Here is a 21852-nt window from a genome sequence, read left to right as displayed (position 1 = left end):
CACACACAATTCTTCCAAATTCACAAAGGTTTGGTATTCATTTAATTTAATAGTCTCTGACCACAAATCTAGGCACAGTTACTTGGGAGTAAGTACAATACGATCACATCCTGCACACAATTAACTTGCGTGATTTCAACCTTACACAGTTGAAAGCCGGCCAGTTGAAAAGCTGCAAATGAACTGCACACAAGGTGCGGAGTTTTAAAGTTCATTTTGTTCTGGGTTTTCCCAGTGCACAAAGAGCTTACTGGGATCTGGGATGCTTTTGTGGGAACTCAGGATGGGCCTGCAAGATCTCACATAGGCTTCTTACTCGTAGGTTAATGAGTACAGTATTCATAAGCAATATTAGTATATCATCGCTACAAATGCAGAGAGAAACCAATGTGCACATGACAATGAATGATGTATATTCTTCTATATTTAGGAGAATATAAAACATGGGCAGTGTTCAATGTGCATGGTTACTCATGAGCATACATTACCAATGTGACTTTTAACTAATGAAGCACAGAACTGGGCTGTTTTGAATAAAGCATTTTCACAGCACATTTGGTAAATTTATTGCTACTAGCTCATTTGTTTCTTAAACAAGATGTGGAGGGAGGGGGACAAAGTGCTTTAAGAAACCATGACTGAGATGTTGACACATCAGCACCTAGTACCAGGCCTAATCTTGGCATATTTATAGTTTATGTATAGGCAGTACACTTTTTAAATAAAAAATCTTTGAAGGCAATCCCCCTCCACACATACACTCTTTGGAAAAGCTAAGCTTTTCAATAGGTTTTCACACAAAAAAAAGCTGGATAAAGTACTTTGACTTTTAGGCAAAAAACTTTCCTTAACAATGCAAAAACCTAAATATAACAAATAGGACCCATACAAATTAGTAACATGTTCAGGACATCAAATTGAAGGCAGAGGGTGATATACAATATTAGGCATAGTAGGGCCAATGAAATTAATTGATTTTAAGTAATTTCATTTCAATGGGTCTATTCAGACTAATATTGGACATCACCAAATACATTTTACGCATAATCATTTGAACAAGGTTACTGAGAACAAAGGAAGGAATGTTGTTAAAATTAGCCCTTTTAAATGAAAAGCAAAAAATTCTTACATGCATGTGTGTTAAGAGGGTTATTCATTAACTACTCTATTAAGAAATACCTGACTTTTATAGCTTCATGATTAAAACTAGTAGCTTCTGTCTTACCTGCCAAACAGACTATCATGAACACCATAGACAGAACACACACTAAGATCGATTAGTCCTTTGGGTTTAGTGGCTCGCTTTTCACTTTCAAAATAAATAAGTTGAGCATCATTCCCCTCTAAAATAAAATACAAGTTCTTCCACCGTTTTCCTTTACCTGTAAAACAACCAAAGTAATTTAGAGATGGATGGAGAAAACACATGTCAAATCCCTGACTGTCAGTTAACTTTCCAGGAGTCAGGCAACTAAGTAGCAAGATTCTCTACCCCACACTTTTAATGTTATGCTTTATGAACCCAAATAGAAATGAATACAAGTAAAATAACTTTTTATCATATTACACAATAATGTGTGTTCATACTGTCAATTAGAAGTATGCATCAAATTAGGATGAGTTCATAAACATTTGGGACTTTTCTGAATCTCTTCCAAGGATCTCTTCTAAGCTCTCCAAAACAGAGACCTTCAAAGTGGATTGGATTGAAAATTCTGCAGGTGGTATATCTGTCAATCCTGAAACATTTCTCACCAAGTGTGCCATGTAAGTTAAACACTAGGTTGAAAAGAGGAAGAGGGGAGAGCTCTTCTGTGACTAATAGGTCTACATTGTAAACTGAGGGAATGATTTCACTACAGCTCTGCAATTACAGTGCTTTAGGACTGTAATGTTAATGTAATGTAGCACCTTGTATTTATTTTTTTCTGTGCTTTTTACTAGTTCCGTTGGTAGGATTTACTTGGAAAATACTGGACATGCAAGTCCTTCTGTCTCTGTTTCATATGCTGTTACAATCACTCCTGTCAAATAAACATCAGTTCTAAACTTTCTTTCTCTGACTTTTGATGTCAACCAAACAAAAAACAAGCTTGATACTGTTTTTCATTCACCACAACTCCTTATCTCTGGCACCTATCCTTATGAAATTTTGTAAGTTACTTTCCTAGGTCCACCTCTACAATGTAGGCCATTTTCATTAACAAAAAACAAAAAACAAAACCACCATTGCCCACAAAACCATATGGATGAAAGCAAATCCTATTTAGTTGTCCCCAATTGGAAAAAAGCAACTTTAAACCCATGTAACTACCTTTCTGATATTTGGCAGTTTTCATACCTAGGGGCACCTTTCTGATATATGCTACCAGAAAACAATAGAGGAGAGTGAATATTTGTATAAAAAGCACAAAACTGTCAAGTCTGTCCTGCAGCTATCCTTCTGAAAATTGGAGATATTCTTCCCTTCAGAAGGGAATACTATTGCTGTAAAGACTCATTAAAAAAAATAAAAAAAATCTAACATACAATCCACCCCCACACCAGAGATATTTGTCATAAATTTGGCAGGCTTCACCCACTCAGAAGGAGCAATAGCTGGAAAGAAAGAAAGAAAGAAAGAAAGAAAGAGAAAGAAAGACCAATAATACTGAGTGGAGTCTGGATATGAGTCAAACTGAGATGTCTACAAATCAGTTTGAAACGAATCGGGCTGATTTTCAAACCATCAAATCAGGGCCTGATTCAGACATTGTGGTTTGTGCACCCCTATTTCCCCCCAAAAATATGTGCCCACTTCTATAAGTGCAACACAAAAAGGAAAAAAAAATCACAACGGATTCAAACTATTTAGAAATGTTGCAAAAAAGAAATGACACTTTAGACAATTTCAGTAAGCACAAAAACATAGATGGTCTGTATAAGACTGCTGGAATGTGGGGACTACAAAAGAGACTCATTATGAGACTTGTAAGCACGAGAGAGATTACTAGACTTAATACTGCCAGTACAGCACCTTTCCATGTAAGGCCTTAAAGGACAGAAGATTCAGGTGGTATGGATCCACAGCTATTCCGAGAACACACAGTGGTTTACCCCACTTACTTTTCTTCAGAAGGTATCCTTTTTTAACAATATTTTTATAGAAAGCATCCTTTGTTTTACGACGGATTGTATTATAGATTTCTTTCCCATCCACTGTGTCGTTAAGCACTTGTCCTTGATGCTGGAGAGGAAACAAGTAAGCATACATTTTCCAACATGAAACAAAAATAACTCTACAGTTTAACAACACTACAAGCTATTGTAGCATGCCATATGTGGGGCTCCCTTAAGACTGGTTCAGAAGCTGCATCTGGTGCAGAACAGACTGGCTAGGCATCTATGTGGAGCATCTTACTGCATACATAATTATTGTGTTAAAAGAAATTGGGACCAATTATGTGGGGGGGGGACACCTTCTCCCAAACAGATCTACCTAAGCACTAAGCACTGTGACCTTCAGAATTTCATCTGGGGGTGACATGGAAGCGGTCCTGTGTGGTGGAATGATTTCCCCTCTCCAATGTGGCAGGCACCAATGTTTGGTAGGCACCAATGTTTCCATTATTTTCTAAAAAGCTATTTTTTGCACAAGCATTTCCCAATGGATGATGCCAATTTTTAACAACTCTGGTACTATAATTGTGATGTTTTATTGTTTTGTTGTTTACAGTTTTGGTGCTTCAAAACATTTGTTGTGAGTTCTTACACCTTAGAACTCCTGGGACTACTTTTGAAAAGCAATGCTGCTTTTGAAAATTAAAAGAAAGGCAGATGTGAGCCCAAGTTGGATTAAGCTAACAGATCTGTGATTACTACAGCAGTATTTCTATACATTTTGCTCAGCCTAAAAGAACCACTTTTTTTTTGCCCTGTTCACCCCCACCCCCCGCAGAACCACCAGATTAAAAGCAGAATGAAAACAAGTTAAATAACAAAATGGGGTTGAACCAAGGGCTGCTTGGTTCCACATGACCCTTTCTGAGATGTTGTTGTCTTCCTCAGAGGTCTGCCTATAGATCCCTCTGCCATCTGAGGTGCGTAGGGCAGTGCTGAGATAGTCTGGTAGCGCTCTGCATTTGAAATGCTAATGTTAATATTAGATAAAATGCAATGTCTCACCTGCATTGGAACAGGATCTTTAAGATAGTAGCCTTCAACAATTTGCTCTTTTCTATAATGCTCAATGATGTCAGCAATACTGTTAAAAACAAAAACAAACAGGTAGCTCTGAATGAAGTAAATGCTAGTTTATAAAACTGAACATGAAATGACACTTGTAACCCTAAACTTATTTACTTAAGAATATATTTAATAAAATATGCAATCATTGCAATTTGCTTCTAAGACTGTGCTCAGAACTGATGTAAAGTAAAAATATTTTTGCCCCAAATGTAAAAATCAAACTTTAAAACACATATTTTCTCATCCAAAAATACCACATCAGAAGACATAAGTATTCAGTAAACCATTACTAGTAAAGAACTAGTAAAGAACTAGTAAATTACTAGTAAAGAACTCAACAATTTTAAAATAATCAGATTTTATAACAAATATTCCAAAGCATCAGAGATCAACAAACTTTCTCCATATTCAAGAAAGGGCAAAAGAGTTCTCACGGGGCTAAAAGTTCTAAGTTTCTTAGCAGTAACTCCCTACATTTCTATGAAACTATTTATTTCTAAGAGAGTAGAAATGTGAAATAGAGAAAGACCTTAACAGGTATCATGAAGACTGCATTTTGAAATTACAAGTAATCATGTTATATTAAGTAGTCTTAAGTAGTGATGATATTTTAAACAAAATCCTGTACAGTGGTAACTTGGGTTAAGTACTTAATTCATTCCGGAGGTCTGTTCTTAACCTGAAACTGTTCTTAACCTGAAGCACCACTTTAGCTAATGGGGGCCTCCCGCTGCTGCTGCGCCGCCGGAGCACGATTTCTGTGCTCATCCTGAAGCAAATTTCTTAACCCGAGGTACTATTTCTGGGTTAGCGGAGTCTGTAACCTGAAGCGTATGTAACCCGAGGTACCACTGTATTCCAGATACCACATAGAGTCAGGATAAAATTACATTTTGAAGGACACAGATTGAAAGAGGTCTGGGGGAAGCCTGACATTCCACATATTTTACTGTTTTATATATCACTCTTATTAAATGAATGAACATATTGAGTAAGTGAGCACAGTCTATTTAGACATTCTGTTCATTGCATTCTCAAAGTAAACCTCCACATGTAACAAAATCATAGTGAAAGAACACATTTTCAATATGAAATGTATATAATGAATAGAAATGTGAAGTTCAGTCAACACAGTATTTCTGACCAGACATAGCTCAAATTACTCTTCCACAAATTTGTTACCCATGTACTTAAATATAATAATGGACACGTTATTTTAGCAAATCAGAGATAAAATAAAAAACATGCTTCCAATTCTTCTAACAGATATGGTCCAATAAATTCCTTATCTCACTTGGTTTTCAAGGCTGGTATCTACCATACTTATGTAATGCTTATTTTACAATAAGAATTTTACATATTGTAAGCTTGCTTAATATTGCAATAGTTATAACATATTTACTCAAATCTAATGCACACCTTTTTTGGCCAAATTACACTGTGAAAATTAAGGTGTGCATTAGAGTCGATGGCATATTAGACTAGAGTAAATACAGTACAATAAACTATTTGAAGTCTCATCTGAGAAGAGCTTTCTTGTTCACTAAAACATTTCCCAGTTGCCTTTTTCAAATAATAATTTACAAGAATGAAAAAATATTACTCGATACTGCTCCTTTTCAAATTTGAGCTTAGTAATTAATAGGACTGTTTCTTTTTAAAAGTCCAAGAGTTCTTAAATTTACTAGGTTTTAAAAAATCATGGATTCCATGACATACTAAATGTTTGACATACTAAAGGAAACTAAACTAGTTTTAAAAGTTTCCTTTTGTCCACACTTCTGGTTACTTTTCTTGCTAAAGCAACTGTAACCTCAAGGATTATCAATCATAAATATGATAAAGATACAATGAAACATCTCAAGAGACATTTGTACAACAGGAATTTTGAGGCACATAGAAAAATAAAGAAAGCAACATTACTTCTCACCAATCCATAAGACACTAGTCAAAATAGAAATGCATGTTCCACCCTTATTTGACAGTTATATCAAATATAGATTATACACTATATAACCTCTACTTTAGCACACTCTTAATGTATCATATGATAATATACTTTGTAACAAAACTTTTATAGATCTGAATAGCCTTCCAGGTACTAGAATATATTTTCTCTCTGCTTTCTATGGTGGAAGTTCTGAATTACATAACAGCACATGCAAAAGGGGGCAGGAATACAGCTTTTAACTAACAAAGTGATTCCAAGAGCTACTTGGCCAGCAGTAGTTCTTTAAAAATGTAGATCAGAAAGGTATTTCTATACTTTCACAGCAACTGGTGATCATAAACGCTTCCCCTTGGCAAACAAGGGAGACACCTCAATGATAAAGTGACAGACTAATAAGGAAGAAATGATGTCACCAGAAAATCACTAACTCAAACCATTAACAAAATTATGATGTGCTTGTGTGGATCAACTGTGTATTAAATCAGTAAGTAAGGGCTAGGAAGTTGAACTGAATCAAGTGGAAGTTGATTCAAGGAGTAAACAGGAATTCATCTACGTTCATATAGAGCAACTGATCTATAGAAATAAGTACTTTAGAAAAATATATTTTGGTGGGGATCCAAAGAGCTACTAAGATGGACCCAAGCTTGTTGGTGCACAGTGTTGCTGTTGTTGCTTTAAGTAAGATTCTCATACTGTATCACTAACTCCTTTGGAAACTGAAATCGGTTTGCAGTGCATATAGATAATCAGTTTCATCCAGAAATACCTGCAGTTGCTCCCCAATCACCCTCACCACCACTTTTTGCCACGAATGGGGTGTTGGTAACTGGACTATAGTTGTTACATGCCATTGGGTCCAGAGTGGGCTTTTTAAGAAGTGGACATACTACTGCTTCTTATATCATGTAAAGTAGTGTTTACCATATCCCTGACCTATTCAATCACCCCACTCTAGTTTTATGCTTTTTATCTTACTGGAAAGATGGAGAGGAGGAAATAATGGATCCAGAGAATGGAAGTTCTCTCACACAATAAGACTCTCCTCCTCCCACCTCCTATGCCTCTGACAACAGCTCCTGAAGATCAGGGAAGGATGAGGCATAGGGGACAGCTGCAGGAGGGGAGAATTGACGTAATTCGGGGGGCTCTCTTGCGAAGCAGACTAATGAGTATTACGCAATTCAAATCCTAAGAAAATAGGATTTATTTTACTAAGTAATGTAGGAGAACTTTGGAATCCTGTTCCATACATGTCACGGTCTTCTAATGGAAGGCTTATACCGCCATAACCCTAACAAACTAGGTAATGGGCAAAAGATAGTTTACCTTTACAAAGGCTGCTAGCTGGATTTTCAATGAGGATGTCTGGAGGCCAGACAGATTTAATGAAGAAGGTACTCAAGTAGCTTGTATGTGGGCTATGCAAAAGGATCCAATTTTTAGCCTCACAGCATCTTCCACTTGAAGTCTTATGACAGTCCAATGAACTTCTCAGCTAGGAGAACTTGTTACTTTCTCAGTCACACCAGCTGCAGGATCTCTAACCATTTCAGAAGCCAAGCTGGAAGCGAGAGAAATTCTCGGTTGGGATGGATATAAATTCCCTGGTTCAGGTTTGGCAATTTCCATCATCTGTGGGTTAGGCAACAGCCCTCTCCTTTGGAAGAGGGAGCTAAACTCATCACTACTACGAACAGCTCTTCAGCACATTAAGCTGTAGGTTGTCATGTCTTTTAGAACTTAAATTTTTAATATAAAGTCAAGCATATATTGGCGCAAAATACTGTCCATCCTAAATTTATGTTCACATTAAAAGATAGGTTCTATGTTATCCAACAAGAAAATTCAATGGTTATTTTTTCCAGAAACATGAGACTGTTTCCCCCACTAGAATCTCTGCTATTGTATCAACAGACCAGGCTTTCTTTATAACTTATCATGAAAGGTCTCAGAAAGAACATAAATTCTTGTTCATTTTTAAAATATGCACACAGAGTTTCTATTTCACTTGTTCCACGTGTTGAACTTTGAATCTCCTAAATTCATAATGAAAACTATACACAATCCGGTGTTGATTGTACTACAAAGAAAAGACAGAGTTAAACATCGATAAACCAAGCAAAAAAAAGTAGCAGCACACATATGACAGCACCCAACTTGTAGACTATCAAGGCCTGTTCACAACTTACCTGTTATAGTACCTGCCCCCCATCATAAACTGGTTGTTTGGTGTTGGGCATATTTTAAAACGCTGTATGTTTTCACTGGTTCGAAAGTAGAGAGAGTAATCCCCAGGCGTGTTATCAGAAGGTCTCACAAGAAAACTTGACACCTGGCCAACTAATTACAGAAAGGAAAGGAAAGAACACTTAGCTCCTTACCAATATTTTACTTTCTCAGTGTTAATATAGCAGCTTTATTCAAGTTATCTGGAATTCGGTATGCAAACTACACGTGGCCAGTTGCAGAAAGCCAGCTTTAACAGTTCGCACAATGTATGGTCTGTTAATCAATGCCAAGTTACAAGAATCCTTCCTGAAAGATAAAACAAGTCTTACTGCAAATGATCCCTTCCATATCCTGAAGTGTACTGGCACTCAGAAATAAAACCTTTACTAATGTAAGTAAAGTGAATGTCCTTTGTGTGTATGCAGAGGCAGTTGGAGGATGGATGGTGGATAATGGATTTAGGTTGAATCCTAACAAGACAGAAGTAGTTTTGTGGGGATGGGGGTTGGGAAGACTCCCTGGTCCTGAACAGTATAACTGTGCCCCTGAAGGACTAGGTGTGCAGCATGGGAGTCATTTTGGACTCACAGCGGTCCATGGAAGAGCGGGTGAATTCTGTGTCCAGGGCAGCTGTCTACTACCTCCATCTGGTACACCAGCTGAGACTCTATCTGCCTGCAGACTGTCTCGCCAAGGTGGTGCATGCTCTGGTTATCTGCTGCTTGGACTACTGCAATGTGCTCTACGTGGGGCTACCTTTGAAGTTGACTCTGAAACTACAACTAATCCAGAATGTGGCAGTTAGACTAGTGACTGGGAGTGGCCGCCGGGACCACATAACACCAGTTCTAAAAGATCTTCACTGGCTCCCAGTATGTTTCCGAGCACATTTCAAAGTGTTGGTGCTGACCTTTAAAGCCCTAAACAGCCGTGGCCTGGTATACCTGAAGGAGTGTCTCCATTCCCATTGTTCAACCCAGACACTGAGGTCCTCCTCGGTGGTTCCATCACTGTGAGAAGTGAAATTGCAAGGAACCAGGCAGAGGGCCTTCTTGGTAGTTGCGCCCTCCCTGTGGAAAGCTCTCCCTTCAAATGTCAAGGAGATAAAAGAACTACATAACACTTAGAAGACACCTGAAGACAGCCTGTTCGGGAAGTTTTTAATGTTTGAGATTTTACTATGTTTTATATATGCTGTAAGCCACCAAGAGTGGCTGGGGAAAGCCAGCCAGACGGGTGGGGCATAAATAATAAAGTTACTACTATTATTATCATTATTACTACGATGAACTTTTATAGTAGACCATCTAAGCAAATACTAAAAATAAAATTGCCTTCATTTGCCCTAGGAATGGTTTTTTAAATCATTTTAAGCCCTGTAACAGCCTTTCTTCTTAAAATATTATGCAGTTAAGTAGTGAAGTTAATGCAGAAGTGGTGTAATGCATTTTCTATTAAGTACATTTACACATGACATACCTGTCATCAGCAAGCCGTAAGCCTCTTGTTTAGAGATCTTCCCATGGAACCATCTTAGAGAATAGGATAAATGAGAAAATATTAGAAACACCATGGTTGGATTGGTGATCTCATCTACTTAGATTAGTGAAGAGGAACCTTTTTCAGCTTGAAAGCTTCATTACTTCATGGGTAACCTTCTGGGGATAGAATGCCAATGGCGGGCAGGGTCAAAGCACAACAAAGGCACCATCACGGTTCAAGCACATGGAACAAAGCTGGTGAAGGGTACAGCTGAGAGATAGGGGGCATGGTGTGGTAAGAGTCCTGAGGGCTGTACAAAGAGGCCTCCGGACTGGAGGTTCACCAGTCCTGACTTACATGATAGTACACAAGTGCACTTAGGAATGACCTGTATAGAATCATAGAACTGTAGCACTGGAAGGGACCACAAGGGTCATCTTGCCCAGGCTTCCTCAACCTCGGCCCTCTAGATGTTTTGAGACTAAAATTCCCATCATCCCTGACCACTGGTCCTGCTAGCTAGGGATCATGGGAGTTGTAGGCCAAAAACATCTGGAGGGCCGAGGTTGAGGAAGCCTGATCTAGTCCAACACCCTGCAACACAGGAACCTTTTGCCCAATGTGGGGCTTGAACCCATCACCCTATGGATTTCTATTTTTGCTAATATGTAACAAAGTTTAAATTCAGATGATACAGGTGGTATGTGTGTGTGCATTTATGTGTGCATGCGTGCCTGCACACCCACCCCAATGATTATTCATACTATTAATAAACATTTGCTGTAAAACCAAGTGTTGTTAATATCAGCACGATCTGGTAAGCAACAACTCAAATGCTCCAATTCTTTGCCCTCAGTCAAATAAAATTGAAATTGCTTTCAATAACTCACTATATCACCAAACTGTTCAGGAAATATTTCAAAAACTATGGGAAAATATCCCTTGCTCTTCTTTTATCTACATTAACATATTCATATTCCTAGACATTTTAACATCCTTGTAGTTGTTATAAATCCTTTCAAAATTGTGCACATGCATTTTCAGTTATTGTGTTCAGAACTGAACAGAGAAATCCAAGAAATTCTTACAAGTCTAGATTAAAGTAGTACATTTTGTCAAGGGTCTTGAAAACAATGCTGCTCTCCTCACTTTAATATAGTACTGGACTTTTGGGACACAGCATCAAAGAATCTTATTATGTGCATCCCATAACTCCTGAATATTAAGTTCAACTGAAATAATGCATTTTGCATATTAAGAAATCAAGGAGTTCAATTCTAGAATAACACTTACAGTATTCAGACCCTTATGATAAGTTATAATTTATTCCAGAAGACACACTTACATTTTTCCTTCATGCGGATCTTCTTCTCGACCCTAATGAAAACATACAACTGTTACCAACACAACAGAGTGATACAGATAACGCATTTCCTAAAGTTTACAGAATGTTGTAAGCAATCTGAACCATTTCGGATTTCTGAAATTAACATGCAACCTATTAAATTTCATCACGCTCAGTGGGATTTGCTCACAAGAAACTGTGCATAGAATTGCAACCTACAACACTGAACTATTTGATGTCTGCCTCAGAAAACAAACCATGCAACTGAAAAGGGCTTGCTCTCAACTTCCAGAAACTATAGGTAGAATGATAGACAGCTGAATGCCATACACCCAATAAGAGCCTGCCAAGCCTTATAGAGTGTAGCATATTGTGTCAAATATCAACACCTTTTTCTGTAGAAAAGTTAAAATAATAATAATACTGGAACACACCTGCAACCCTCACCACCACCCTACACACACACACACACACACACACACACACACAGAGAGAGAGAGAGAGAGAGAGAGAGAGAGAACACTGGACCTCCAAATCTACACCCAGCCGTAGCAGTTTAGAAAACTACTTTCTTTTGGAAGTTTTGACATACACACAGACTCTCTCTCTCTCTTTTTCTGTACCTCAAATGCCACTGATGAGTACCCTTACTGAATGGTTTCTAAGCTCACTCACCCATAGCATACAAAACAATTTCAAATTTTCAGGATTCTTCTCCCTCAAAAATTACATTAAAAATGATCCAGGCTGTAGTCATGAATCTGGCCACAAATATTAAATCTACTGAGTCAGTTCACACACAATGTGAAATCATGGTCTGGTAATATGAACATGAATGCTGAGCTTACATACCCAATCCCATAATGCACTCTGCTTAGTTCATTACTTCCTGATTTGTAGCAAACCACAATTTACTACTGCATCTGAACTAGCAAACTACGGTTTTAACTCACCCTGAAAACCAGGATCAAACCCTAGGTTGCAGAGCAAACACAAACTATAGTTTGCCAGTCCAGATGTATACTAGTAATACCCAATTAAGGAGCATGTGCCAAAGAAGATGGAAGCATACCCAAGTCTTGATTATAAACTGACCCATAGTTGGAAATAAAACAATATATATGATCTCCTTTTCAAGACACAGAAATAACAAACTGGAGAATCAGTTGCATTTGTTCAATACTTTGCTGTGTAAGCTACCTCTTACATACTTTTTATTGTGCTTTTATCTTAATGCTAAGATACTCCTTGTATAAAGTAACTTACCACTTCCTCCACTAGGTCTTCTACTATAAGTCCTTGCTCATCTGTACGTAGGTTTGTAACCCACATCCATCCATCATCTAATTCATTGTGGACAATAAACATGTCTCCTTTAAGGAAGCTATATGTAATTAAGATAAAATTATGAAACAGATTCCCATTATACCAAGTCTGGCACATTAAGTTATACACTTACAATTGTTCCCTGATTTTCTCCTACATCTCTGGAAATTAAATGAGCTCTTCAAAATGAATTTTAGAATTATACCAGAACATACCAGATTTATACCAGATTCTTAGGCAGAGAATCAAACTCAATGTGAAACCAAACACCGAAACCAGTTCAGAGAAGTTTTCTTTGAGTCATGACTTAACTTGAACTTACAAATCATTTAATTGCCTTGAACACAAAATGGAAGTGAATACCTAAATATAACTCCTTCAACAGCTCAGGAGAACTTTTAAGTTCTCTCTCTTCCTACTGAGGCAAGGAAACTGCTAAATTTTCTGGAAACTACTGGAGAAAATGAGGGAGTGGGGAAGGAAGAGGTTTTCTGTTATTGACATTTCCTCTTTCTCTATTTATCTTCAAAGAACTGCTTGTTTCAGATGAAGGGAGAAATCCCAACTGACTAAACCAGGCTGGAAACTTTTACTTCAAATGGTCAATTGATTATGACTGCTTTTTTAAAATAAACACACACACAAAGCAAGAGCCACATCTGTATTGGTCCCTACATGGACTGTTTTATCTGTGAACCTGATATCAGTAAAAATGAAAGGAACATACTTGTTGGATAATATAGTTCAGCATTTTCTCCCAGGAGTAGTCATCTACAGACTTTAAAAAGTACTACGGAATCTTAAACAGAAGCAAATTAGTTGCCACTTCAGCTTTTGTCGACTACAGCCATTTTGCCAAATGCATGAAATGTTACTCTTAATTGGCAGGTTTATCAATGCACATGTAGAGAGGCAAAACAAAAAAACAAAAACCAGGAAGCAGCAAGTGTGGCACATTTGTATGCAAAGCCAAATTTATCTTCTATATATCTGTAGCTATACAAAGTGTGGCACATCTAGTGCTACCCATTTAATTTAACAGCCTTTTGAGCCCATTATTTATTAGTACCTCTATTCTGAAATCATGTATGCATCTATATAGATAGATAAATGTATACATACACACACACCAAGAAGGAAAGCATTTCATGCATTTTACAAACCCTACCAAAGCTTCTGTTACGGTAGGTTTTTCTAGTCTCTACAGTACCACAGGTTCTGTGTTTTTAACCAGAGGATGTATGTTTTACTACTACAGACTAGCGCTCTAAACTATAAAAGTCTAGACACTAACATGAAAGGCATGGTAGCAATCAATAGGGCATGCTTCAGATTCAAGACCCCATTTAATTATCCTGACTAGTAAGACTTTTATACACCTAATCCTCCATGAACTTGTCCAATCCTAAAAATCATATAAAGTGGCAAGTATCACCATACTGTGTGGTATGTACTATTGAAGTATTTGTTTTAAATCTGTCTTCCTGACCATACTGAATCATCTATCAGCAGTCTTTCTTTCCACTACAGGTGCGGGGGAGAGAGAACTGCAGTATCTCTCCACTGGCCCTACTGAAAAACCTGCAACTTTTGCCTTCTCTCTACCTTTTTCTATTCCAGCTGGTCATTACAAGAATGATGTAACTAAGAGCTAGTGCCTGATTTTGCTTTTTCCTTCACCCTTCTCACTCCTTTTCCTTTCTATAGTGGTATATCAATATTTTGAACAAATAAATAATTTCACCCCACGTAGGATTTGTAATTCTTATGAAATATACCTTATTTCATCTGTTTCTGGCACTTTAGTGTATGGCAGAATGGCTCGGACTCTCCTGCGGTCCTCCACTGGCTATAAAAAACAAAGATGTTCTGCTGTGATGCAGGACTTAAAATCTGGACTGCAATGTGAGCAATATGATTTCAAGACAAAATATCCACTATACTAACTAGATCATATTTTGCAGCAAAATAGGATCTCCCTAGACTGCTGATTACCTCTAATAACACAATTAGATCCAGTAGGCCAATTCCTGGATGCTTTTTTAAAGTCACAATATTTAGTCAAATATTTAGACTAACTGCTTACTGAGCAATAATAAGTTCAAAATATGGATCAGAGCGGAACAGAAGTCTCTTTATTTCAAGTTAATTAAAAATGGATTTAGTTTTAAGTTTGAGTACACTAAGTAGCTTTCTAGATTATGGCGTAACTTGAACAGACGAAATATTGTCACTATTTGTGTTAAGATACTAACATGAATTAGTTTTGTGTGAGTGTGGCATAAGCACTAGCTTTATGGCAAAACTGTTCTGCCCTTAGAAAGTAAGCAGAACGTACTATATTGCTACTACCATATTTTTTATCATTACTTATTTTTATTCAAACTTGAGCTCCCATATCAGTGGTATGGGTTGGATTCAGGCTCATTTCCACAAATTGAAAGGCTTCTTCAGTTTAGGAGATGGTATTATTTTTACTAATTCCCCCTGGTGCTACCTCCCACACTGTTCTGAAGCATCCCTGACCCTCCACAGAGGTTGTTCAAGGGGGCACAAGGGACGGGTGGAGAAATTGGCAGAAATGTTGTTGTTCCCCCCTCCTCCAGCATTCTACCCAAGGGTAGAATTTCACCTATGGAAAATCTAGATTCAACCCATTAAATGAGATCTACCATCACTTCCATTTCCAATTTTCTACTTGTGGTCAATGTGCCCAAAGCACTCATAAGCAAACAGTAAGATCAGAGAGGTCTTTTACCAACACAAGGCTTTCTCTTCTATTCTTTTAAGATCAGGCAGGGTGGGCTTTTCCACCCTTTTGTCTCATCATTTCCCACCAGAGTGGGAAGAAAAGATGAAGGCCCTGAGCTTCAATCATGCTGAGAACTTAGATAAATGTTGTTCTTTGCTCGATAGTGCTTACCTTCTCTCCCAGAAAGTGAGAGAGAGAGGAAGGGATGGGAGCTGATCCCCCCCAGGCTATTTGGAACCCAACAGGATGAAAACTTTCCTCCTCTGCTTCCTGCTTTCATTCACGGAGGAAGAGAGGCAAGCGGATTTGTTTCAGAGGTTTCTGAACCAAGTATCCAATCGTATTTTTCAACCATACAGTGTATGTCACAGTACCAAATTATTTCTCTAATACAGCAAAGTCTAAGTTTCTAAATAAATAATCTCTTCTATGATTGAATACTAATATATAGATTTGGATGGAGCTATATAGTATCCAGTTATCCATCCACAAATATGTAACTCATTTCACATTTCCAAATTAAAATGGGTATTTCTGTAAAGATGATTTTAATAGGAGCACAGAAACATTTGCTTTAAAAAAATAGTACATACCTCTGGAGGTGCTACAGGAAACAACAATTTTTCCCCCTTAAGCAAACAAGATACATGGCTGTAATAACCTATTAGGTCAGAAAGTGAAGAAAACCGTCTCCCGCCAATATAATAGTCACCACACATTGCAATAATCCTGTTAAGAAAGATTATGACCTACATTAGTAGAAAATATTAAGAATTATAGCATGAATAAATTCAAAAATATATACTTTGGTATTTCAGTCTTTCTGGAATGCAGTGGCGTAGCGTGGGGGGTGCAGGGGGGGCGGGCCGCACCGGGCGCAACATCTGGGGTTAGGGCAAATCCATGGGTTAGGGGGCGCAAATCCACAGGTTAGGGGGCGCAAATCCACGGGTTAGGGGGCGCAAATTACTTGCCTTGCCCCGGGTGCTGACAACCCACGCTACGCCACTGCTGGAATGTTAGTTTTTTTAAAACTTGAAAGAATAAATATTAAACTGACTGTGTTTTTAGGATATTAAGGGATGTATACATATTCACACTGACAGCAATTTGGTGTGCTATCTCTACTTAATAGAACAAAAGAGAAACCCCACTTCCTAACATTCCCAAGCCTTATTTGAACAAACATCCATCGTATAAAGTAGGGATTGAAATCTGTGGCTCTCCAAATGTTGCTCTCCAGCTCCCATCAGCCCCTGCTAGAATGGTCAATGGTTAGAGACAATGGGAGTTATAGTACAGCAACATCTAGCGGGCCAAAGATTCACTTTTCATGTAATAAAGAGTATGTTTCATTCAAGCCACAAATGTGCTTGAAATAAATGCGGGCGGGGGGGGGGGGCTCAGATAAATTTTGACTACTATTTTAGAAAGCTCCATGCACAATTTGATAAAATTAAGCCTAAAAATCTAATTTAAACAATATATCTAGAGCAGTTTCCAATTTGCCTGTATGTGGTGTGAATCAACTGTACTCATCAAGCAGCCAAGCGGCTGTGGTTTTTGAACTACGTTAGTAAGAATCCATGCCAATCCCTATTGATCTGCAGATGCAGGGGGATGGCAGGTATATAATACTGAACAAATCATTCAATGCTGGCTACCTAGAGTGGTAAGAACAGCTGCAAGCAGCTAGATGAGTGTTTATCCTCTTTTCCAGCCTTTAAGAGCTATAAGAAAGCTATCAAGCTGCAGATCAACTTAGCCCTCTGCTTCTCTGGAAGGTGGGGAATGAAAAGCTGTGAGCACTATCTCCAAAACTCAGGCTTACAAAACAAAGCTACATTCAAGGCAGAGAGAGAAATGACAGCTGTGGAGCACATGGTCAATGCCTTGGCAGCTGCCAGTTTCCAAGCAGCAACAGCAACCCTGCCTGCCTCTCTCTGTGCTTTCAAGTTAAGAGTATACAGTTTAGAAAGCCACCATTGCTTAGAAGCTACCAGCCACTTAAGTATCTACCTTGCATACTCCAGACATACATTCCCCCTCTGCAGAGGAAAAGGTAACTGAATGCCACAGAGCAAGCCACCAGCCAAATGGAAATGTCAGGCTACTCCAGCATTTCACCAAGGAAGTAGCTCTCCACAACTCTACCTTTTAGTCCTGTTCTCTTAAGTATTGTGAAAGATGAATGGTGAGGGAGGGAATGGAAAATGGGGTGATTTAAAGCAAGGAACGGTGTTGGAGCAGAGTAATAGGAAATATAACAGAAGATGAAATTACAAGCTAATGCAATCTCATCTGAATTGCAGGGGAATGTTCCAGGCCATATCTTCAGTTTTTGCAGCAGGAACACAACTGGGCCCAATGGACCTGGCCCGTACCCTGAATGAATAGAACCTGTGCCCAGAATTCTGTCACATATAGGGCTTCCTGGATAATCAATAAGTAAAGTGTCTTCTGAAAGAAGAAAATGCCAATTCAGTCGATGATGATGCCACTTTGAACTTTTCGGGGGAGGAAAAAGAGTCTCTCACTCCAACTCATTCACAAGACACCTGCTAAGCTTCAAAACCCACACTTTAGGCATACATCTTTAAACAGCTTTTTCAACAATATTAAATCAACACTCACCTAAAGTGATTAACAACATTGGTTTTACTAAGGAATGAAAGCACAAATGATCCGGGCCTTCGATCACTCTCTCGGATAAGATAACTTCCAGGTTTCCCTGCTTGCCGAAGGCGTTCTTCTGCAATTGTTCTGTCAAGCTTCCCATGATACCATCTGGAACACAAAGCACAAAAATGCTGCATGTAAGCTTCAACCAATGGAATAAAGTGAAAAGCATGTGGATATAGACATCTGGGTTAAAAAAACCACACAACTATCAGCCATGAACCATCACAGCATAGTCTGGAGCAAAGATAAACATTTATAAAAATGAAGGGGCTCAGTTACAAGCTCTACAGAAGGCCTGTGGTGGCTGCTCCCACAGTAAGTCAATCTTCCAATGAATTTCTATACTCTCATGGTCAGTTGCAAAACAGTTGCAAAAAAGACACAATTCTACAAAAGTTAACAAAACTTCCATGTATGACTTTTACTGAAGTCCTCTGCATTCATTAAAGCCTTGTTCTAGGCAAAGTTTTTGTTACTTGGCTTCTGCATGTGGATAGTATGCCCAAGGCAGTCAAAGTCTGGGGGGAAAGACGCTAAAGGAAGCACTGCAAGCATAAGCAGAGCAGAATCCACAGAGAGTGGGCATTAAGTTTGGAGACATTCCACAGAATACCTAAATGTGTGCTGTGGAAGTTGACTTTACTTAAGCGGGCTGGGGCAGGAGCAAGCAGCAAAGCCCCATGACCCTTTCATAGCATGGAGCCTCTTCACATGGAATAATAAACAAAGGGAGCTAGAATCTTAAACAGATTGATACCAAGTAAGTTAATACATTTTAACACAGGCATTGACTGTGTGTTGTCACACACACAGTTCCAGGCAATGTTTGTGTGCTTTGTTAATAAAATGTACTCCATGCCTCATTTCTCCACAGGATGTAAGGAGTACACAAAACCTACGAAAAGATTGTCCAAAATGGAGTTCAACTTAAAGAACAGAGCGTTCAATGAAGAAATGACCCAGAGGCTATGGAACAGACTTCCTCTATTGGGTGGAATCCAATTGGTGTTCTTGTGCTCACCAAAGGGTTTTTGATCGAGCAGACACCTCTGCTAATGGAAGAGGAAGAGAGGGGGAGTTTTGTCACTTTTCCCTACAAACCCCATCAAGACCACCTTCGACCTTGTTCTGGAAGGTCCCCCAACCCTCGAGTGATTTTCAGGAGGTGCTGCAGGTATGGAGGTCTGAGATTGTCTCCCTTCTTCTTCTGCTGAAACGAAATACCTTCTGTAAATGCAAGTCCACCAACTAGATTCCATCCATCATCTCATATGATGAGAGGTCACTAGCATAAGGTGAATCTTCTCAAGAAACCTAAGATAAATTTTGAAAATGTCCTCAAACACCAAAAGGCAACCTCCCATGCTCGAGTCCATGCTGCACAGGAGAATGACCTTCTAACTCTAGAGATTACTCAAGGTAATCAACCAATGGTGTAACAGATTTCCATAGGAAAGGCCACACAGTAGTATTTTTCCCCTCCGAAGACATCAGTACAGAGTAATGCAAATGTAAGGTGATGTCAATTAAGGCAACAAACATGAAGCCATCCTCAATAAAAAAAAGGGAGGGGGAGAAATTACAGGTCATCAAATGTGGTATGGTGCTGCCACAGGAAGCATGAAGGTTGACCTGCTGCACACATCTAGCCACCCCACTTTCTGGAACATACAGCGACTTGGGTAGAAATGTGGCACTAAATAGGAAAATATTGTCACTTGTTGCACTGTCTAGCATTATCTCTTGCCTGTACCTCCTGCAATCACAGCTGCCCCGAGGCAGCCTGGTAGAGGCAACAGAAAGATAGAAATAATAAATGGTTTATTTATCAATAGATTAAAGTTTAGTCAAGTATAAATAAATAATAAATAAATTCAGAACATTTGACGAGGAAGGAATCACCCAATGAGCTACCATGCTGGAAAGTTGTTTCTGTTTAATGGATAAAGGTAAACCTCTACAGTGGTACCTCTGGATACACACACCTCCAGTTGTGTATCCTTCAGGATGCGAACGCGGCAAATCCAGAAGTATTTTTCCGGGTTTTGCTGCATGTGCATGCGCAGAAGCGGTCCCTCCAGTTGCAGAAACCCCGGGATCCGACTGGAGCTCCAGAACGGATCCCATCCGCAACTGGAGGTACCACTGTATTGGGTCTGAAAGTTTAACCCAGGGACAGAATGAGCCACCTAATTTTGATTCCAATCGTAAACCTGCTCTGCCCAATTGTTTTGAAAAAGAATGAAAAAACCCCTTTTAAATTGTATGCATTTTGCAGGCACTTTGTACAGATTTTTTAGAAATGCATTTTCCTCATAAAATAGGGCAATGTAGTACCAAGGGAAGACTCGTGCTTTCATCCAGTTTCCAGCATTAATCACCTGTAGGAGGGTAGTGTGATACTATCTATGAATCTTGGGAATTACACTCACATTACTGAACTGGAAAACTGACACAGTCACATAGGCAAGGATCAAGCTGGGGAAACAACATGCATAATTTAATTTAGTGCAAGGCAGCCCCCTTCCAGAAACAAACCCTGTTGTAAAAAAATGGTTTCTGCGAGGAATTCACCTTTGCTTGATAAAGCTGTTAATGCTCTATGGAAGAAGCTATAAATGATGTGGCAAGAAATGTTACACACTAGTTTTTAATTTATTTATTAATGATTGGGTTGTTACGAAAACTAACCAATGTGTTTGGAAAAATAACGCCAGGTGTTATATTTCTCTATTCTATTCTATTCTATTCTATTTCCTATACTGCGCTTCATCCGAGAATCACAGGGTGGTTTACAATATAAAAACACAAAAGTACATACCACAGTGACAAAGAAAAATAATAACCCCCACCAACACAGTTTAAAAAGCCATAGATTGTTTAATTAGCAAAAGGTCTGGGAGGAGAAGAATGTTTTTGCCTGGTGCGTAAAGATATGTAATGATGGGGAGAGCATTCCACAAGCAAGGAGCCACCACAGAAAAGGCCCATTTTGCCACCCTCCAGACTTCTCATGGAGGAAGGGCCTCAGATGATGACTGCAAGGTCCAGCTCAGTATACATGGGGAGAGGCAGTCCTTGAGATATTGTGGTCCTGAGACATTCTCTATATAATAAAATAGAATCCTGTTGTATTTTTATTTTCTTACATTACTCATGCAAGCATGCCTTGGGATAATTTCGGCTAAAAATTCATTGGAAAAGTAGAACAGACCATGGAAGTAGGTTATACTTTGCAAACATGGCAGCACACTGTTCTAGCAAATATCCTGAGGAAACTCCTGTAGATAACACACTTCTCTAGAAAACAGGATATACACTGAATTGCCAGCCTTTGAAACTTTCTGTGGTAAGCAAAGTTCTTTGGGGGGGGGTGAGGGAAGTGAGGGGCAGCTTCATTTCTGAGACATCAAAATAATACAACAGTGCTGGAAAGCTACAAAATAAGATTGGACTTGTGACAGTTTTTCTAAAACTTAAAACATAATCCTAAACATGCTTTTATTCAGAAACAAGTCCCCCTGCCTTCAATGGCACTTCCTTCCAAGCAAATATACACTAGATCACAAGCTATCAGCCCAATCCTAGCCAGATATGAATCCAATAAAAGTATTAAGATAGAAAGATATATCTGATTAATATACACACATACACAGACAGAGAGAGAGAACGCACTACATGGCATGGAAAATGTTCACTGCTGTATCCCCCACCCCAATTTTCCAGGAAGCACTGGTACCACTAGTAAATATATAACCAACATTTGAGTTTAGGGAATATACAGAAAAGTTCACATATCTTTGTATCCATAATTCACAGTAGGTGATAAAAAAAATCCCACTAGTACTACCATAC

The 21852-nt window shown here is 38.7% G+C and overlaps 1 protein-coding gene across 1 annotated transcript in view; it reads right to left on the bottom strand.

The window, feature by feature from the left end:
- RASA1 (RAS p21 protein activator 1) overlaps positions 1-21852 on the bottom strand; it is a gene marked incomplete at its 5' end in the record, with an annotated part of 49178 nt that overhangs the window by 16792 nt on the left and 10534 nt on the right. Inside the window, 10 exons of the mRNA XM_083576623.1 lie at positions 1226-1382; positions 3106-3226; positions 4165-4243; positions 8371-8521; positions 9890-9942; positions 11238-11269; positions 12504-12621; positions 14342-14412; positions 15909-16044; positions 17950-18102. Of these exons, the coding sequence (XP_083432749.1) occupies positions 1226-1382; positions 3106-3226; positions 4165-4243; positions 8371-8521; positions 9890-9942; positions 11238-11269; positions 12504-12621; positions 14342-14412; positions 15909-16044; positions 17950-18102 (1071 nt within the window). The remainder of the gene's footprint in view (positions 1-1225; positions 1383-3105; positions 3227-4164; positions 4244-8370; positions 8522-9889; positions 9943-11237; positions 11270-12503; positions 12622-14341; positions 14413-15908; positions 16045-17949; positions 18103-21852) is intronic.

Source organism: Podarcis filfolensis (assembly GCF_964270895.1).
Source record: "Podarcis filfolensis genome assembly, chromosome: 11".
In the NCBI taxonomy this organism is placed as follows: Eukaryota; Metazoa; Chordata; class Lepidosauria; order Squamata; family Lacertidae; genus Podarcis; species Podarcis filfolensis.
Note: the sequence above shows the minus strand (reverse complement) of the source record. Positions and strands in the feature narration are given on the sequence as shown.